Consider the following 20,068-nt stretch of genomic DNA (forward strand, 5'->3'; position numbering starts at 1 on the left):
TTAATTAAGTATCTTAGCTATTAAAAAAATTCACAATTAACCAAACAACTGCAAAAGCTTGTTTAAACAATGCAAACAGCAAATGCAGTTTACTCGACCAAGCAGATATATATGATACAGTTATTGCATGCTCTTACAATGAAGCACAATAGGATGCAAACAATCGCATTAAGTTCTTAGTAAGTAATAACAGCATCCTCGTTTAGTTGTTTGTATCGATACCTTCTAGAAAATATCAATTGAATTGAACAATATTGCACTTAAAACGACAACATCAAATCAACAATTGCAGCAGACCTAGCACAACTATTGCTGCAAATTGTGTGCAATTTTCAGGTTACAGCCTTAAATTGCAGAGCCAGTTTTTTCTGTCTGTTCTATTGCAGATATCACATGAGTGTCAAATAGCTCAGTTCTGATAGGCATTTCCAATGAATAAAAGGGATTTTTCAAAGCAAAGTCGGCATAGATTGTATAAAGTCTATGAAGTAAAGATTCAACTCCAACCTGCAAAAGACGCAAATATAGAAAGCAATTTTAAAAGACAAACCAATCAATGACAGGCATTAAAATTGTACAAAACTTAAATTATACATTTAAGCAATATTAGCAATTACTTCTCTCCAAGAATAATTGCGTATAATTGGAAAAGTTATCTAGTGGTCAATGTCAAAATGTTTTAAACTAAATGAATAAATTTAAAAATATTGAGATTCATCAAAATTTACAAATAGTTTGAAGTAAATTTGATAAGCTACCAATTCTAATACCAACAGCCACATTAAATAACAGATAGTAATGCTTAGTAACTATCCTGAAACAAAATTTAAACTTCCTATTCAAGAAAATTCAAAAGTGATAGGTAATTATTTACCTGCTTGGTGTCAGAAATGACAATAAATTTGACACCAGTAACAGTTTGATGGCAATGCAGTATGAATGTGTCAGTTTCCAACTTTTGAATTCCAGAACTACCCGGTTCAGGAGAAAGTTGTACACTGATGGCATATAGCGAGTGAAACATACTTGCCATCATAATCTTTTGGTTGGATGAAAGTTTTGGTCGACCAAACTTGATACTGATGGGGTAACTACTCTCATCTTCAATAAGCTGGAAAGAAGAAAATAATTTGTAGTAAGGGCATGGTAGTAATGGGGGTATTTTGAATACCTCAAATAGTTTGCATTACACTTTACATCAGGTAATTTGCTGCTTTAACTTAGAGTAGCTTCTGCAGAAAATGGAAATTATTCCTAGAACAATTAAATCCAAATCACAAAGCCTAACAAGTACAATCTAATTTTATAAACATATATTATAACATATAGGTACAAAAACGCATACATGTTATATATACAGTACACAGTATTAGGAATACATGTACTCTGAATTGAATACAAACATTACGCAAAAATATCCATAACATATTTCATTTCAACAAGTTTGAATCATGCGAATTTAAACGAAGAGATTTATTTTTTATTTAACAACAAAATGGCAAGTTTACGCATGATCATGTTTCGTGTTTCTCGAGAGGAAATTTGATAAAAGGACTTGAGAAAAGTTAGTACATTCGTATTCGCACGAATATCTAAACTTATTACGAACTCAAGTCTTTTTCAATTTGTCACATCTCTAATAGACCTATTTAATTATATATGATACAAAATCATTACACCTAAAAACTATATTTTTTCACTTTTTATTTAGTTTCAATTATAATCTTTTATAAACATGTCACAAATTTATTTAGACTCAAGAAAGCATAAAATCACTTCAATAGCATCAGAACCATCCTCGAGTTTTCTTCCATTAACAGTCTTTCCATTGACAGACAAAACAACATATCCGACTCGTATCCCATCTCTTTGGCCAAACACAACACTGATTTGATCAGATTGTATATCCAACTTTATATCCAAGGGGTAGCTGTAAAACGTTTGGCAAATAAGATGTATTTTAAATTATAGTAAAGTTTTGGTATAAAGTATAGTAACTATACTAACCATTTAATATTAGTGCATACAGATACAAAGTACATACCTAAACGTTTTCTCCATTTCAACATTTTGCTTTTGATGATCATATTGAAATATCAGACCACCAGCTTTATTAACAACATACACAGAAAACACCGTCATCTGTTAGTATCCTATAAATATATAGAGACCTATACAATACAAGCGCCCAAACTAGTAGGCCATTAAACTGCCAAGTTTATAAGATATCAAATTGTGAATGGTAAATATGTTACCGCACTTCCACAATAATATCAAAACCAACACGCAACGTTGTCAGGTACAAACCTCAAATGTCCTGTTAAATCAGCAAAATGATTGGTGATAACCAGTCCAAAAATAGCATTCATCAGTGGCCAATCAGTCCAAGCCAATTCAACCTTAATCAACTGAACTCCAGTCAATTCAACCCTAATTAGTTTAACCCCTCTAATTCAGGTTGAATTACATTAAGCTTATTATGGCCAAGTTGATTTGCCTTAGAACTGTGTAAAACCACACAAAACCCAGTCTGTTACTTGTGGCAGCTGCACACCCAAGATAAATATCAAATACACTTTTTGCACACTTGACTTTATAAGCTATAAATTAGGGGCCAAATAAATAGCCACTTAGGGTCTAGGTTTACCCTCTCATAAGAAATTATATCTAGGCTATTTATCAGCTATTCTTATGAGTAAGATTGTCTTTACCAAAAACACTTTGCACAAAAAACGAAATAATGAAATAAGTACATAATCATAGCAGTGAAAAATAAAAACCTTTCAAAAATGTTAAGAATCATTCAATCAGGAGTGACAAATGAGCAAGGTTAGCTTTAACCATTTAACCATAACGATCGGCTAAATTTCAATAAGAAGTGATGAAAATTGATATGGCCCACAAGACTTTTTGATAGGCGGTTGGATACATCTGTTTAAGTGTTTAAGATATGCACTGGAGAAAGATAAAATTAAGTGCACACTAGGCTACCCATTGCCCAGGGTGCATTCCACAAAGATTGAACGTTGAGACTTACAGTCAGGTAACATAAATTTGGTTTGACCTCGGCATGGCATGAAGCAAGTCACGTTTTGACATAAGCACAACCATACTGAAACCATAGCAACCACAAATTCACATTCCTCTTCAGTTTTTCTCTTATTTAGACAAAAGAGCACAATGTCTTCTAGTTTTCTAAACAGACCTTCAGTGTACAATCACACGAAATGCACCGTGAGCCGTTGCACATGAGTCAAGCTAGCGAACCATGTCTGGCGAACACTGTTTGCTAGCGTTACAAAAGTAAAGTGGGCGAACAAAAGCTGGCAAACAAAAAAATTTTAAAATGGGCTAACTTTTTTTCATTAAACCGAAAAAAGCAATTTTTTTGTTTTACTCTTTTTGGTTTAAAAAAAAGTTGGCCCATTTAAAAATTTTCTTCTTTGTCAACCTTTGTTCGCCCACTTTACTTTTGTAAAGCTAGCAAACAGTGTTCGCCCAGACACTATTTGCTAGCTTGACTCATGTAGCCATTGCATACTTGCGCGTCCAATGTTACAAACAAAAATGCAGTTTGTTTGGAAATAAAGGTAACAGTGTATCGGTACACAAAGTGCATATGCGCCTGATTGGAAAGCAGGACAGTTTCGACAAAAACTCATGAGTGCAAAGATGCAAATTTTCAGGTGATGGCGTGCACACCAGCCTTAATTCTTTCTTTATTTATCATAAAACAGCATGCAAGCAAGCAACTAGTTTTTTTTCGTTTATTAATTATAAACTCATGTAAAGATAACTTCGGCGTGCATGTTTATAACATTCACGCATGCAGGCCAGATTGCGAACTGGGTTAAGTGTGTGCGGGATAAAATGTAATTGCGCATATAATGGCTACTGTTCCAATTTTCATCTTATTCCGCAAAAGATTCTCACTCAAACCCAAAAAACTTTCCAATCTGGCATGCAGCAGGTGTTATACTTTCCACTATACCTGCACGCACGAGATTCTAAAAACCTCAGAACGTGCAAGACAAAGTGTTAGCAAAAGTTGGTTGTCTCAGCACCAAATTATACCTGTATACCATAAAAAAAAAACAGAAAAAGAATTGAAGCTTCAGTCAGTCAGTTAGTGCATGTCATGACGCCAAAGTCTGTGTATCTGCACGTACGATTTCTGCTCAAGAACTGTTTCATTTTCCACACTTTCTAGTTGGGCCCAGCATGATGCCATGAAGATAGCATTTCACTGATGTCAACATGAATTGCTTCATTAACAACATTCGCTCCTGCTCAGTGGTTCTGTGCAAGTGGTGCAAAAACTTTCCTCAGTCCGAGAATAAATTCTCGATGGGCTACCTCGCGACACTCTTCACTTTTGCACATGTTTTTCAGAAAACAACAATCAACACTCAACAGGAGACGCAGTGTTGCAGTTATAGACAGTTACGACAGCACAAAAGTCAAAACAGCACATACATATGCGCCATGATGCGTGAATTCGGATTTGGCAAGTGACTTCATAAAGGCGAGTAAGGAAATTTGCGCACTGCCAAAATATTATTCTTTAGGTAATAATTTATCCTGTATTAATAATTATTATTAATTAATCAATAAAATATTTGCAGTTACAGGAAAAAATGCAATTGAAAAAATGCAATTGAAAAAATCCACACACGAAATATACTTACGCGCCACAAACACGAATCATATTCAAGCGCTTGTTGGACAAAACTTAAAATACCACGTAAGCCGGCATATAACATCTGAAATAGACCTATTTTGCACAAAATTTGAGAGCAGTAAGCGCGGTGCATTGAAGTTGACGAACCAGCAATGTTATACTGTACCAGTAAACGCCGTATGTCCTACAATGATCTGGTAAACGCCACAGTAGCCTATGTGATTGATGTGCTTTTGTAAGCTGTGGTTTATAAACTTTTCTTGCTTAAATAAAGCGGCATTTAACCAAGTACACATTTAAAAAGCGTTGTAGACTTACGATCTGTGGCGCATAATGTGAACTGAAAATATAATAACTGAAAGTTCTGATTCCTCAAGAAGGCTGACTGTTATTCCTAGTAAGCACTCAAAATCAGAACGCCGCAAAAACTTTTATTTCAAATGTGTGTTGTAAACTGAGCAAAAATAAACATAAAGACCATCCCCACTTCAGCAAGTGCTAATCAAAGTGAATACTTCACAAAGTCGCCAGGATAAACAAAAACGCAAAGTTAATTAAAGTAAAATGTTTCAAAGAATGAATAAAAATCTTTTTCATAAATTCGGGATGGTTACTTTGTGTGGCCTTGGTCGTCACACTACTCCCCACGCAGATAAAGCTTGGTTGAATAGCAAGATAAAATGGATAAAAAATATTTCAACTGCAGATACCAACTCACAAGGGAAGAACAAAAATGCTATCTCAAAGTATTGAATGAACAGCAAAAACCACACCCCATAAGGATAAAAACTGTAAAAATGTTACAGCGGGGAGAACTGTAAAAACAATGTGAGAGTACCGCATTAACGTGTACAGAGCGAAGTAAAAAAACTTTGCATCGTAAGCAACGTAGAGCATAGGCGGCTCGAAATGACGCCCGAAGTGCTTGTCCAAAGATGTGTTACTCTTTGAAACCTCTGCAGTCTTCAGTCTTGACTGGAGTTGAGTCGTCGAAAGTAAACGTGGACAATGATACATGACATTTATTCATGTCGAAAACGAAAACGTAAAGAAAATTAAAGCAAAATATTCCAAAAAATGAATAAAATTTTTTTTCATAAATTCGGGATGGCTACTGTGTGTGGCCTTGACCGCCACAAGTCAATAAAAGATAATACGCCACCTTTATAAAAAATTTGACATTGTGGAAAACTGTGCCGTATTATCGCCCAAACTTTATTAATTCAGTATATGTGTGACTACGATTTTACCACTCGTTAAATGCGCATAAGCAAGTGTCCTGATCAGGTGTTGTAACATTTAACTTTTTTTTCTTTCCACAGTAACATGGCTTAAAACAATACGAGTTATTGGGTGCAGTATTCTATTCTAAATATGGTACTTTGAGTAAGTTGCCGTTTCAGTTAATTTTATGCATTTTTGGGTTTTATTGAAAGGTTATTGTCAATACATCATGTTAGCTTAACTTAAAAATTTCTTCACATTGACTAAAACTGTCTACAGAAAAAGTTAGCTTAACTTAAATTTAAACCTGAATAATTAAACAAATTCGAAAAATGTTTCTTTGGTTTCTACCAATCAGGGCCAGCCAAGGCCAACGTGAGCGATGTAACTGGGTTGAGCCCCGCGCTGCTTAGCACCAAAACAAAAAGAAAAATTTAGGTTTTATTTTGCGCAAATCACATTGCTCTTCCTTAGTTTGTTCTCGAAAGAGAATATTTTGATGATATATCACAAAGCAAAGCTTTGATGGAAGTTTATTTGCATAGATTTGATATTTGGTTTAGGTTGTTATTAACATAAATTATTTGAAATCAGCAAGGGTCCGGCCATCAGTTCTAGCATTACGCCTCGCGCTTGGTAAAGCCAGCCCTGCTCCAATCAAAACGGTCTGCCGTATACCTTAAACTGCGGGTTTCGTGACTGGTATGAACTACTCACCTCCCAAACTAGAGTATTTTTTTTTCAGAACATAGCCTACCTCATTATCCTCACGGGCTCTCGTAGCAGGAATTATTGCTAGCCTATAAAGTGGATAAGGTTTCAATGGGACCGTGTACATATCACATGTTATTGTGCTGTCCTGGTCAAGGTCACATACAGTACCCATCTCAAATTTATGAAAAAAAATTTTATTCATTTTTTGGAACATTTTACTTTACGTTTTCGTTCTGGCGACTTTGTGAAGTACACACTTTGATTAGCACATGTTGAAGTGAGGATTTTTGTTGTTTACAACGCACATTTGAAATAGAAGTTTTTCTGGCGTTCTGATTTTGAGTGCTTACTAGGAAGAATAGTCAGTCCTTTTGAGGGACCAGAACTTTCAGTTATTATATATTCAGTTCACGTTATGCACCACAGTGCTATAACTACAACGGTTAGCATCCTAACTTTCGCTCTGCAGAGTTAATGGAGAAAAATAAATACAACACCGAAAACACATTCTACTACATAAATCTTGACTGATTTATGCGCTTGGTGTAGTTTCAAAAATTATACTAAACCTAACTCAAAATGCCACAGTTATATAAAATCAGGATTCTTCATTTCTGTACTTAAGTTGCATCATTACGGCATTGAGATTATCGAAAAGAGAAGGGTTAATGCTAAAAAGTTTTTCTAAGATGTAAAAAATCAAAATCCTTTCTAGTTAGGTGCTGCTTGCAGCATACACAAACCAACTTAGTTTATCTTTACAGGTAGTAAAAAAGTTAAAGCAACATATAAAAAATCTCCAGCTGAATAACAACGCAGTATCAACAGAATTTATTAGTCGCCAGATGAGTTAGATTCTGAATAGGTGACAAAATACTGCTAAAACGATGACAAAATACAAACCCGGCTATTTTCAGTCACAAATATTTCAAACAGACAACGCATAGGTGTGTAAAATAATCTAACCACTTTCCAACAGGGTTCTAAAACACACGCGTATATATTAGAGATTGAAAGCACTGAGAAGGGTGGCACAACCATCGCATACGAAAAGCGCTTTCAGGACGCACTTAGACACAGAGCAAATATACGCCATGATACACATATTATTAGCTGTACAAACTTGCTATATTCGCTTATGATCACTTTACAAGTAAATTGCTGCCGCATACAAGGGACAACAAAAAGAGCAGACAGCCACAATAATTATTAACTAAATGAACAGTAATAAACAAATAATGATGGAAGCTGGAAATAAAGCAAATTCACGCACTGGAAAGTTTGCGAAGATTAATTGGGAATTTTGTGGTAAATTCCACTACAGTGCATTGATGCTGAGGCGCCAAACGCGCTATTTGGGTAATTATAACTTTACCAAGCCGTAAAGGCAAGCATGTAACATATATCAGTTATACGTGATATATATTCCACTAGAGAAAAGTTTGGTTTAAGAATCGAAAGGAAGATGTAATAAAGATTCAATATTTGCCACACTTAACATTTACATACTGTACTTTTATGTTCGAGTGATGCAAAGGGTAAAGTTAAAAGAACGCAACAGATGCATAAATAATAAATCGCATTTTAACCAAGTGAAGCATTATTGTTAAATCACCAGCAAACTTGTAGGGCTGCTCATGTGATAAATAAATGCCAGTGGTAAAGCTGTACATGTTAATTCCACAAACAGGGAAGATAATCTCGTTTCAAGAAACAAATCTGAATTACACCAACTTCCATATAAGTCTTGCATTCATTAAAACTTTTATTGGGTTAAGATTGTTAAAAAAAAAGTTCTAAAAAGGACAGATTTGATTATATCTATGATGGTGCACCCACATAACGTTGCACTAGAGTTATTAGAAAATTTGACGTTGCCTCACAAAATCTTGCATTTTTTGCGGCGTTTGGGCTCTGGTGGTTCTAGTGCAGCCAATATAGCTTCATCAAATACATTCTTCAGTCCTTTCTGTGAATAAAAACAAATAAATTAGCAGATTAGTAAGATAGCCTATACAATTCAAACCTAGTTTAATAAATAAAAAACACACTAACACTAACCAAAAAAGAAAGACAAATCTGTGAATCATGGCAAAGTAAACATATTTTGCTAGTTTAAAAAGCTGCTATGTAATTCAATTAATTAATCACTACAATACTCAACATAACTGTCTTGCAACAGAAAACTTCTAGTTTTCAACAAAATTTTACTAATATCACCATGCTTTGCAAAAAAAAATATGACAAATTAACTGCATTAACATGATAAATTAGCTGGAACACCTACTTTGTGGAAAATGTGATATTAAGCAAGTGCTTATTGCAGTTTGCTGACCGAGTCTTGCAACTTATTTGATAAAAATGGCTAATTAACACAAAAGTAAAATGATGCACATATCCATTATATTTGTTAATTAATGTGCAATCACAAAAATACAGTAGTTGTTGGGTTCTTTTCTGACCCACACCAACCTTAAAGAAATAAACCGAAAAATTACTTTATGAAATGTCACTTTGACATTTAAATATTAAATCAAACTTATATCACAAATTATCATAAGCAATATTGTTGTTTGATACTATTTGTATGCATAACTTATAATATGTTACAAGTAACCAGAAACCTGCTTTTAAAAAAAAAGATAATGTATTTACCACTATGTCCGCTTTAAAATAATATGACAAGAAAACAAGGGATAAGGAATGTGTAACTTTTAGTTTGGAATAACAAACAATTAAAGTTTATGCAACTTTCAAAAACGTTGTAAAGCTTGGTTCATTAATGCGCATGTCCAAACAATTTGAGACCATGGAAAATGAAACAAAATATTGGTAACTAGACATACAGAAGATTAATAGCAGCAAAGCGAAACTAATCTGCATATGGAGTATGGCCAAGGAGACAAGGCAAAGTGCTTCTGCAAACAAATGAAAGCAATGACATGTGATGCCGGCATCAACACAATAGGTATAATATGAAACACCAAACTAGTGTACACAAATACTCCTATATTTAGCTAAAACAAATAAGCCTCAAAATAGCTTAAAACTGTTATGTATATGGAAAGTGCTTCAAATAAACTACGATCATTGCCACGATATTAACCACAATATTTTTTTGTGTTTAATTCTACACAGAGACAAACTAAACAATTCAATAACAGCTAGTGGTCACAGTATTTCAAATTTATCAAAGACACAATAGGGATCAGAAAACATAATCCATAGTTCTATAAGATCTATAGCAGTATTTAATGTGTGCAAAACTGAACAACTGTCAAATATCCATTTGATTTGCTTTGTCATTGTGATCAGTTCCAAATCAGAAATGTTTTTAACAATGGGGTAAGAAATAGCCAAATTTGTATTCATGGTAAAATTTACTACCAGACGACAACCCCTCATGACAATCATTACCAAGTTGTGTAAGTACATTCAAGCCAAGCCACGCTGGAGGAAAAAGGAACTAGGGAGACTTAATTTACTATTCAAAAGATGTAAAATCAACAGATGTGTAGTAGCAGCAGCAAAAAATGAAGTTTAAGTTACAAAAAGTTTAAGGCAGGTTCTTTATAGGTGAACTCTTTTGTGTGTAACTACAACATCAAGAGAAAAATCGGACATTTACAAGAGAACACACATCCATGAAACATATTGTCATAGACGATTATCTCAGGGGGGCAATAATTCAGAATCAAGTTCATACATTCCTTACAAATTAGTTGCAATAATTCAATGGATCAATCTTTTCTGCTACATTATGCTTGATTTCAATATAAATCATTAAAAAATTTGCCGATTTCAGTTAGTTACATACATCGGTACTTACATTCACAACAGCCAAAAAATCTCTAAAGTTCCAGAACAGAAAAGATGTAAAATTGAGAATTTTGCTAATTCTAATATTTAAATTAGTCTTGAGAGTTACACTTAATTTTGAAAAGAGTATATAAAATTTAATAAAATCTAAAAAATACATGTTATGTATACATATATACATCATGTAAATTTATGACATTAAAAATGTTTTCGAAACTTTAAATGAAATGCATTGAAAAGTGGGTAGCTTTGAAAAAAACTTGCATTTGACTTAATGGGAAAAATTGAATTAAAAGATAGTCAATGTTAGCATGGCTAACATGTAACATAACCGAATGGATTATTTAACGAGCTATAAGGGGTTAACGAAGATACTTTGCAAGTCAATATAAGGAGATACAGGGCATGTTTTGGTGTTGTAATCACTAAAAAAATTCAACTTTATGACACGGCACTAATAACATAATAGTCTGTGATCAGTTAGGCCAGAAAATTAGTTAACAGAGAATAAATGCTTTTTCAAAATAAAGGTTTTTAAGTACTTTCAACTTATATAAATAAAAGTCTGTACGAAACAAAATAAAAAGGTATCCTACTTAACATGCCCATTACCTAACCAATGCCAGTTGAAAAAGGAAGAGGTATAAACCATCTATCTTTATGTCATGAAGATATGAATAATATTCATTAACATATATACAGTTTGTAACTAGTCTAATAAATCAACTTGAAACAAAATCGACACAACAAGCATTCTTTGCCATAAGATGCTCAGGCAAGCATGCAAAATTTGAAGAAAAACAGGAACTAAATCTTCAAGACCTATATCATTTTACCATCCTAACAAAGTGCTTGGAACAACCCATAAGTGCTAAACAAGACTGCATTTTCCTTTGGGTTTATCTTGAGGAGGCTCCAAGGCAGCCAGTATTGCTTCGTCAAAAACGTTTTTTAAACCTCGCTGTATTTGAAGTGTATTGTTAGTGACAGTACAATATCAAACATTTGCGCTTTTATGTGGATAATAATGATGTAATTGGGGCACTGTGAAAGAAGCGCTACATAAATGAAAAACAATACCAGTTTTCTAAACATCTATCTCAGCTTACACTACCCACAAACAACAAAATTTGGTACACAGGAAGTAACTCTGCTTGTTATTTTAACACTATGAGCTTTAAGCATACGGTAGGAGTTTAAAATAAACACTGTGCGTGATAGGTAAAGCACTTACTTGTGTTAAAGCTGAACATTCTACGTATTTAACTGCTTTTAATTCCCTGGCAAGTTTGTCTCCCATTTCTTGAGTAATTGCCTTTTGCTTATTTTTTGAAAGTTTTTCTATTGTGCTTGCATCATCACGAAGATCGACCTGGGTTCCAACCAGGAGAAATGGAGTTTTTGGACAATGATGGGTAATTTCTGGAACCCACTACATAAGCAACACAGTATTATAGTCAAGATTAAATATTTGACAATTTTTGAAATATGTCACAGGCCTATTTATTATAAATAAACAAAAAAACCTGACACAGTTAAGATGGCGCAACAGGTTTAATTCAACTGCATATTACAACACTAAACATTTCAACAGCATAAGATTTAATATATGATGTACACCAACCTTCTCTTTAATGTTTTCATAAGATGATGGTGAAACAACAGAAAAACACACTAGGAAAACATCGGTTTGTGGATAACTGAGTGGTCGTAATCTGTCATAATCTTCCTGGCCTAAAACAGAATTCATGTAGCTTAATTTATGTAAGTTTGAAAAATATACAAAAACAATATATAATTGAACAATGGTCAGCCAATAAAGGAAAAGTATTGTGCAAAAATAGTCCAGTTGTCACCTTACAGTGGCATTTACTACGTTATTTGCTGGATAGATGATTTTGTGTATGCGTCAGTTATGTAAACCAACAGTCATGACATGAAATCATTACTTTTATTGACCATAGAGTCCTAAGGATGTAACAATCGGGTCACACTGTCAGACTAATAATTAGGGTGGGGGGCATGAATCACATAGAAGCATGATCGTAATTATGACCAACCAAACATTAAAATTTTAAAACACTGAATAAATATAAAAATTGTAGTTATCATGCAACATCATAATATTATAATACTCTGTTCGGTTACATTTCAAATGCAGAACACTAATTGAAAAATATATCTGAAATATGTATGTCTAAGTTTTATGATATATAATATGCATACACCATTAATCGAACTTCTCCAGGAAAATAATGAAAATATTGAACGCTGTGTTTTATCTAGCCAGAGGTGTTCAAGCGTTTGAACATCACCTCCGAGAATTAACCAAATTTCCTTATTGCTAGCTTTGTCCAGTTCTGCAAACAATATATGGCCCACTCACTCAATAATGTCTTCTTTATTTTTTGAAGCCACAATCTCCAAGCAATACAGTAGATGTGAGGCTGCATTACAGAAAGAGAACATCTGCTACAAAGAACAAACATGTCCGCTAACTGACTGTTAGCAGACACTAAATGCCTGTATGTGGACTAATTCCCAACTGCAGTTTAGCATAGGCGCACTCAATATTGTTTTCTTTGAGCTCCTGTATCATTTTGCACTTAATGACTTGGACAGAACTTCTAAGCACTCAGTTGTCTATTCATTTAGATTTTAGAGATTGCGTTTGTCAAATCGTGGCTAAAACTTATCCAATTTAGTCTAAACCAATTCTAGATTCAACAAATGGCAGATTTATAAACTAAAACACTGCTAAAAATATAGTCAGAATTACAAAGAAACCAGTGCAATTTATGTAATGTACATATCTTGTGCTCGCTTAAAGGGGACTTAATGCAAAACAAGCTATCCTGTGTCAAATAGCACTTAGTTACTAAATAAACTGTTGTGAAAAAATTATGGAAAAATTGTGGTTACGTAATTACCGTCAAAAGTCAAAAAAATGTTATAAATTTGACGTTCAATGTGGAACACTCGACAGAAAGGAAAATCAGTGTGTGAAAAGAACGTTAGCTTGCAACATGGGATCTAACAGGAGTGTTTTACTAAACTTTAAACCAGATGAGAAGTTACGCATAGAAAATAAGGAGCAAGAGCCAATTTATTAGAACACATACACTGGCGATTTACGTTTGTTATCTTCATAAATTGTATGGCATTAGGTAATCAGATACCAGTAAAATGTTACCAAGAGTTTCTCAACCACTGGTCCATGTTAACTTTTCTGTGGTCTGCGATAAAAGCTACTTCTACTTTTTATACCTCAGTTATAAAGCCTGCCCTATACCATAGCAATTTAAGTTTTAATGCAAAGTTTTTAATTCTGACATAATTGATGTAATGCAATAAAATGGACCTTAAAAAAAGACCTGAAAGAAAATGTCAAAAAAGTGAAACATTTCTCTTCATGACATCACCATACATTCCATGTGTCGATGTGACGTAGAGTGAAAATGTTAAGATTTATCAAGATGCTGCAATGTCATACTTAAGTGGGTAAAGTAATACAAAATCAGGTCATAAAAAGCACAAACATAATAGTTCGCATGAAACATTGCACTTAAAAATTGCCATATTCTTTACATTAAATTCGATATGACTGTTTTTTTTTCTAAGCACGATGCATGTGCTGTATTTTAGCATATTTTAGCTGCAGTGTTTATGCAGTATTGTTGAACATGTTGGTGCAGTATCAGTGTTTTACACTCTGCATCAAATATTTTTGTTTGTTTGGAGTACTTATCTTGCCATGAAGCAAAAATTTATAACTTTAGAATAAAAACTAAACAGTAACAACATGTTAGTGGTAAACATTATCAGTATTATTTTACTAATAAGCAAGCAAATTTTAATTTAGACCAATCCTATAGTTGGAAAGGCAAAAACATTTTTCAGTGATTTTATGGTAGTTATGGATGTAATCAGCTTGATAAGTTGATAAATACCATTCAGTGTAAGCATTTTTATATGATATATTTCGCACTTACTTCCCTAGCTCAACAATATCCAACCCAGTGAAAAACTCACTGTGAACATGAACTTTGATACGACTCGCATGCATTAATAAATAGATCAAACTTAAGATCACTTACACTGCATACAGTTGCCTAGTATGCAAATTTAAAGCATGGACAAAATATGCAATGAAAATTGCCTTTGGTTACAATATGATCAACATTTTGTTAAACGAAACCACCAGTTTGTTTTTGTTCCTTTGTCTAATGACATCATACAAGCAATTACGAGAACTAAGAAGTATAAGTAGAAAGTAGACGTCAGGCATAAATAACCTTCTATGTGTTATTTTTTACAAATGCATTATATAAATCAGAATATAAATCTTATCAGACTGCATTATATAAATTATAAAATTTAAAAAAAATTTTGTTTTATTTTTACAAAGAGGTGTGCCACAATGTCCTCAAAAGTTAAAGAATGCATAGCACTTTAAGCGCATCATACTTGGTACCAGTGTATGTAATACATTTAGACAATATTAAACACTATTTACAACTGAACATCGTAATCCAATAATGAATACTGAAGTCATGCATCCCTTTCAATTGATCTTTGTATTTCAACTGGTAGTTATACCAGAAGTACATGAATAATTTACATGACATACCTGCAGTGTCAAATAATCCTAGTGTATATGGTTCCCCACCAATCATAACAGTAACTGCATAGTTATCAAATACCTGTAAAAAGCGTGTAATTATGATTTTCTCACATAAGCAAAGACAAATCAAGCAAACATTGTACATAAATGAACAATAAATTTTAAAGTAAATAACTAAATAAAATAAGAACATACTAACCGTAGGAACATATTCTTGCGGAAATTTGTTCGTGGTGTATGAAATCAGTAAACATGTTTTACCCACAGCACCATCTCCAACAACAACACACTTAATTGTCTGCATTATAACTCTTCCTTACCAAACAGCACTGACAGTTTGGTAGCCTGGTTGTAAAGATTAAATCAAAATTTCACCTGGGTTATAAAATCTAAAGTCATTCAAAGTTTAAAGTTTTGGGATAAAAAATTATTATGTTAAAAAGTAGGTGTTGTAGCACATTTTCATGTGGGTAAGTTGAAGTTCAATCCTGAAATCATGGTAAGAGATCCAAACATTATCCAAATACAATGAAGGAACAATACAGTTTGTTGTTTTTTGTTTTAAAGTCATCTAGTGGTCAAAAGTGGTTTTACCAATAGCTCAAAAATCGCTAATCCGTTTTTTGTCAAGTTCTCACCAGTATTCTTAGAAAACTTGAGTAAAATCACTTTTAATACGAATGAAAAACATGATGGTAACAACTATAAACCATGGTTCCTATTACTGTATAATGAAATCACCACACTAACAGATGTCCATGTGCAATGTGTGCTATGATTACACTGTATTACTCTTATCTAGACTGAAAAGTGCAGCAGTTTCTGATAAGATATTATGGTGACCTATTTGCCTATTGTAACTTACTTTGCAATTATAATTCTCAATTTTATAACTAATACTACTCTGGTTATAACTACTGCTCCAAAGTATTTTATTTATTTTGTCTAAATATTTTTGTAAATATTATCATTGGGTTTCAGTGAATTGGGTATTTAGTACTCCTCATAGAGACTAACTTTCTGAAAGCCACTTAAAGAGATCCAATATATAGAAACCCGAGATAAAACTATGACGCAACATGTTGACAAGATCTAGTAATGGAAAACTAACTTTAATTATTTTTAGATTTGTTGTTTGTTTATTGAGGTATTTTCACTGTTACATACGAAGTTTAGTATTGAAAGAAAGTAAAATGTCAATGAGAACAATGAGAAGTGTAAAAAATATTCACATAAATAATTAAGTCTGTGGTATACATATTGGTATCATAAATATAGGGAATTGTGAATAGTTAATCATTAAACACCATATTATAGTCGATGTGGAACAACAAAGACAATGGAACACTCTAAACAGAATTTACAACTCCCATGGGAAGACTGCTTACAATGTCTACAAGAGAATATACATTCATATATAAAGGAAAGCCCTGCATTTCATTGTGACCACACAATCTAAGCAACTACCATAAAACACATTGTCCAGGACAGCTACACCAGAATGGAACAATTAAAAATACACGAGCGGAGCGGAAGATTGGCTAGAAAACGTGGATGTAAACCTCTTATGACCAGTGTATCAAAAGCAAAGAGTTGATACATTTTAATGTGTAAACGTAAGAGATTCATTCCAAAGGCAATAAGCTCATGAAAGCTTTCTGCACAAAATATTATGTAGCTACAGACCATAGTGGAAAGCGTGAGACGACATGCTCACACGAGACTCAACAATCTGGAAATTGAATTCTACACATTCACGCCGATTTATAAGAAAGAAACAAAGTATTAAGTTCTCAGTACACACGAAAATTAGTACCTTTGCGCGCTCAATTTCGTGTTGAAAACTGCAACATTTTTTTGGGGGCTATAGATCTACAGCCATTGTTTTTGGACATAATATTTAAGTATACGCAGATTCATTACAAGAACACAACCAATCATTAACCTACGTACACATTTAAAAAAAATAGGCCTACAGTACATAAATTCTGCTGATCACTTGACCTTTCAGTTATGGGCATATAATAGGTTGTAGCCTATCTTACAATAAGATGTGTTTGTGATCTCAGAAATAATATATAAAGGGTAGTTAGTAAAAGTCAGAGGAGAGATTAGATATGAGAGACAAAGGCATTTAAATTGAGTATGCCCAGGTTCTGCTCAGTAAACAGTGGAACACAAGATCAGTGAGTGTAGAAAACGACATCTAAAGGCTTGCTAGGCTATTATTTACGCTTGTTTCCTTCAGCCATGAGTTTCATACATAGTTTCGTTTACTTTTGTCTTTTGCCGGCTGGATCCGGATCTTGGAGATTAATCAATTGATTTCACCACAAACTGGCAAATAAAATGGTTGTTGCATTATGCTTAATTACTAGAATTTTTATTGCCAACATTCATCAGTCCACTGCCTGACTGAACTCCAAAAGTAAATAGAGCTAGACTAGCTTTTATCTACCTCCGGTATATTCGGACCTCCGGGTTTTACTATGCATTACTACAAAGAAGGTTAAAAACTTGAGGTCTCTTATACTTTTGCACTCCGACTTAAGGCTTGAATGGGAAGGAGTTATAAGGAAATAGAAAAGAAATTATGACATAACAATTCCTTAATACTCAATCCTAAAATGGGGGTGCAAAAGTAAGAGACACCAAATTTTGAAGGAAAAATGACATCAAAACATTAAAAACTGAAAAATGCTTTCTAAAAGATGTAAGCCTAATAAAAAAATCAGCAAGACCCAACTGGATATCTTCTACTTTTCATATTTATACCACTTTGTGACATCATTAGATCAAAACATGTCACTATAAGGCATACCGGTATTTATCTGTATCACTTTGTTCTTATTATGTTTACTGTACTGCAGAAGGTACCGTGTACCGGTAATAAATAAATTCAAGGTAAACTTCCATTCTGGTATGAAGTAGATGGCAAGCCTACCACATTAGGCCTAATACATTTCTAGATCTCTTTTTGAAAGCTATAAACGTGGGTACCAGTACAATAGGCTATATTACGGCTTAGTTGGCAACTAACTAACAAACTTTTTCCGCTCTTATTGTTTTTAAATGGAGTTAATGAACACGCTAAGCGGATAGGCATCCGATGCTGTAAATGAATAAATCATCAATTTAAAATCCAACAACTCTACGATAACAAATTTCCTATTGCTTCTCAGAGCAAAATGTTCTCACTTCCCGCTCGCGACTACTTTTCCTATCACTATTCACTTCACAGAGAACCAAGACAATTCAGCAGGTTTTCCCTTTTTGCTTCTTTCTCTTTTCACTTGGCTATACAGTGGTGTAAGATTTTGTTTCACTGTTTCCACATGCGTGACAAAAGCTAAACATCCAAATTGTTAAACACAGATAACATCTTTCATGTCTGTAACGAAATGTGCACAGTATAAAGCGGAAACTATTAACAAATTCTACCCACAACCAAAACATAGAGCTTAGCGTGTGTATCTTCGTGCTCGAAACCGCTTACAAGAGCAAAAAGAAACAACTAGTCATGTGACGTATGAGAGATAATTTCTCACGTCAGACAAGTTACCCATTGTTCTTTTTGGATGATATGGTCATGCTCTGCTAGCTCTCATTTTTCATGGGCGAGGCGTATTGGGAACGATCGCACTAGTTGGCAGGGGCACGCTATATAAACTATTGGCGTTCGTAAACCAGCACCTATTTTAGTGATTTTGGGTGTCGTTGTTGTAGCTAGGTTGTATAGTTTCACTCTGAAGGCTTTGCCTCTAAGCTACTTAACCCATTTACTTTTGTTTGTTATTAATTTATGTTAAGTTAATAACGTAAAAGTCCATTCACACTTTTTTATCATAATCTGCGTCATCACTAACAGACAACCAGTAATGTTTATAAGTAGTACACTCACCCAATTTTAATTGGTTGTTCAAATAATATTGCGCAAGACTGTTGCAGAAAACAAATTAATCAACGTATGTCAAGTATGCAGATTGTTTGGTTTGCAAACTGAATAACTCGCACGTAGCATTCATCATTAAATTTACCAAGCATCACGTGAGCATTTGTAATCTTCCCCAATTAAATTTATATGCTATCTGTCTTTGTGCACAAAGCTGTTGACCGTATACAAGACGAAGCAGTTAGCACAACATGGTAGTACAGTAGTCATCAACAACAACCAACGTGATTGTGAAAAAAAAGGTTTGTTAGACATTATTCCAAAGGTATTTACATTATTTAAGAACGCAAGGCAATGCCCGCACTGCTGGTGTAGTGGTATCATGCAAGATTCCCATTCTTGCGACCCGGGTTCGATTCCCGGGCAGTGCACTATGCTTTTTTTTCTTATTTTACCTTGTGTTTATTTATATAACAAGGAAGGTAATATGTTTTCTTAAATTGTAATTGTAGTTTGTAAAGCATCAATTTACAATCGGCTGCGTTTTTGAACTAAGTAAATACTGCGGACGCAGAATGTAAAAATTAAACATAACAAATTGAAATTTCGCTTATTTGTGATCGATCAGCAACTCAGGGGTTCTTAAACTTTTTGGCACACGCCCCCCCTTGACGGTACCTAAAACATCCGCGCCTCAACTCATTGCAAAATAAAAAAAGCATTAAACAAAACAACAATTTATTTTCAATTAACTTTCATTAATGTGACGAATGTAGTTGTTTTTGGGAAACCAAACGTTTAATTCGAGGTTTTGTAGAAGATAATGCACATCTTTAATGAAGAATGTAGAAGACAATGCACATTTGTCATCTCTTGCGCCCCCCTTATGAATCTTAAACGCCCCCCAGTTTAAGAACCACTGAGCTAGCTGCTTGCAAAAAAGGCGCCCAAGTTAATTCCATCCATAGAATAATACAATTTATTACTGGAACAAATTCATAAGCACTTAGCCATATTGGAATGAGATCAACAGCGTATTGACTATTGAGTTAACTACAGAAAACATTGTAGCCTACGTGGCCTAAAGTTATATTCTTTCGTTGGAATTAATCAA

General features: G+C 33.8%; 2 protein-coding genes and 1 non-coding gene across 6 annotated transcripts; 1 reads left to right on the forward strand and 2 right to left on the reverse strand.

The window, feature by feature from the left end:
• Nucleotides 1-17: 17 nt before the first annotated feature.
• Nucleotides 18-3,300, reverse strand: LOC143450883 (trafficking protein particle complex subunit 4-like). Of its 2 annotated transcripts, none has more exons than XM_076951633.1 (5): nt 2,308-3,300; nt 2,045-2,171; nt 1,777-1,930; nt 875-1,111; nt 18-507 (listed from the first exon to the last, which is right to left on the reverse strand). In XM_076951633.1, exons 2-5 carry the CDS (start codon nt 2,140-2,142, stop codon nt 346-348), a joined length of 651 nt encoding a protein of 216 aa, XP_076807748.1. In that variant the 5' UTR covers nt 2,143-2,171; nt 2,308-3,300; the 3' UTR covers nt 18-345. The 2 variants fall into 2 exon arrangements, with proteins under 2 accessions (XP_076807748.1, XP_076807747.1); XM_076951632.1 differs by having other exon boundaries at nt 2,045-2,153; nt 2,308-3,299.
• Nucleotides 3,301-7,435: 4,135 nt separating this feature from the next.
• Nucleotides 7,436-15,469, reverse strand: LOC143448337 (cdc42 homolog). Of its 3 annotated transcripts, none has more exons than XM_076948032.1 (6): nt 15,262-15,469; nt 15,069-15,141; nt 12,063-12,172; nt 11,673-11,870; nt 11,275-11,399; nt 7,436-8,588 (listed from the first exon to the last, which is right to left on the reverse strand). In XM_076948032.1, exons 1-5 carry the CDS (start codon nt 15,364-15,366, stop codon nt 11,310-11,312), a joined length of 576 nt encoding a protein of 191 aa, XP_076804147.1. In that variant the 5' UTR covers nt 15,367-15,469; the 3' UTR covers nt 7,436-8,588; nt 11,275-11,309. The 3 variants fall into 3 exon arrangements, with proteins under 3 accessions (XP_076804147.1, XP_076804149.1, XP_076804148.1); XM_076948034.1 differs by having other exon boundaries at nt 11,261-11,399; XM_076948033.1 differs by lacking the exon at nt 11,275-11,399 and having other exon boundaries at nt 15,262-15,468.
• Nucleotides 15,470-19,314: 3,845 nt separating this feature from the next.
• On the forward strand, nt 19,315-19,385 carry Trnag-ccc (transfer RNA glycine (anticodon CCC)). The gene has a single exon. It is a non-coding gene; the product is annotated as a tRNA-Gly (tRNA).
• The last annotated feature ends 683 nt before the right edge of the window (nt 19,386-20,068 follow it).

Source organism: Clavelina lepadiformis, chromosome 3, assembly GCF_947623445.1.
Source record: "Clavelina lepadiformis chromosome 3, kaClaLepa1.1, whole genome shotgun sequence".
NCBI classification, from domain to species: domain Eukaryota; kingdom Metazoa; phylum Chordata; class Ascidiacea; order Aplousobranchia; family Clavelinidae; genus Clavelina; species Clavelina lepadiformis.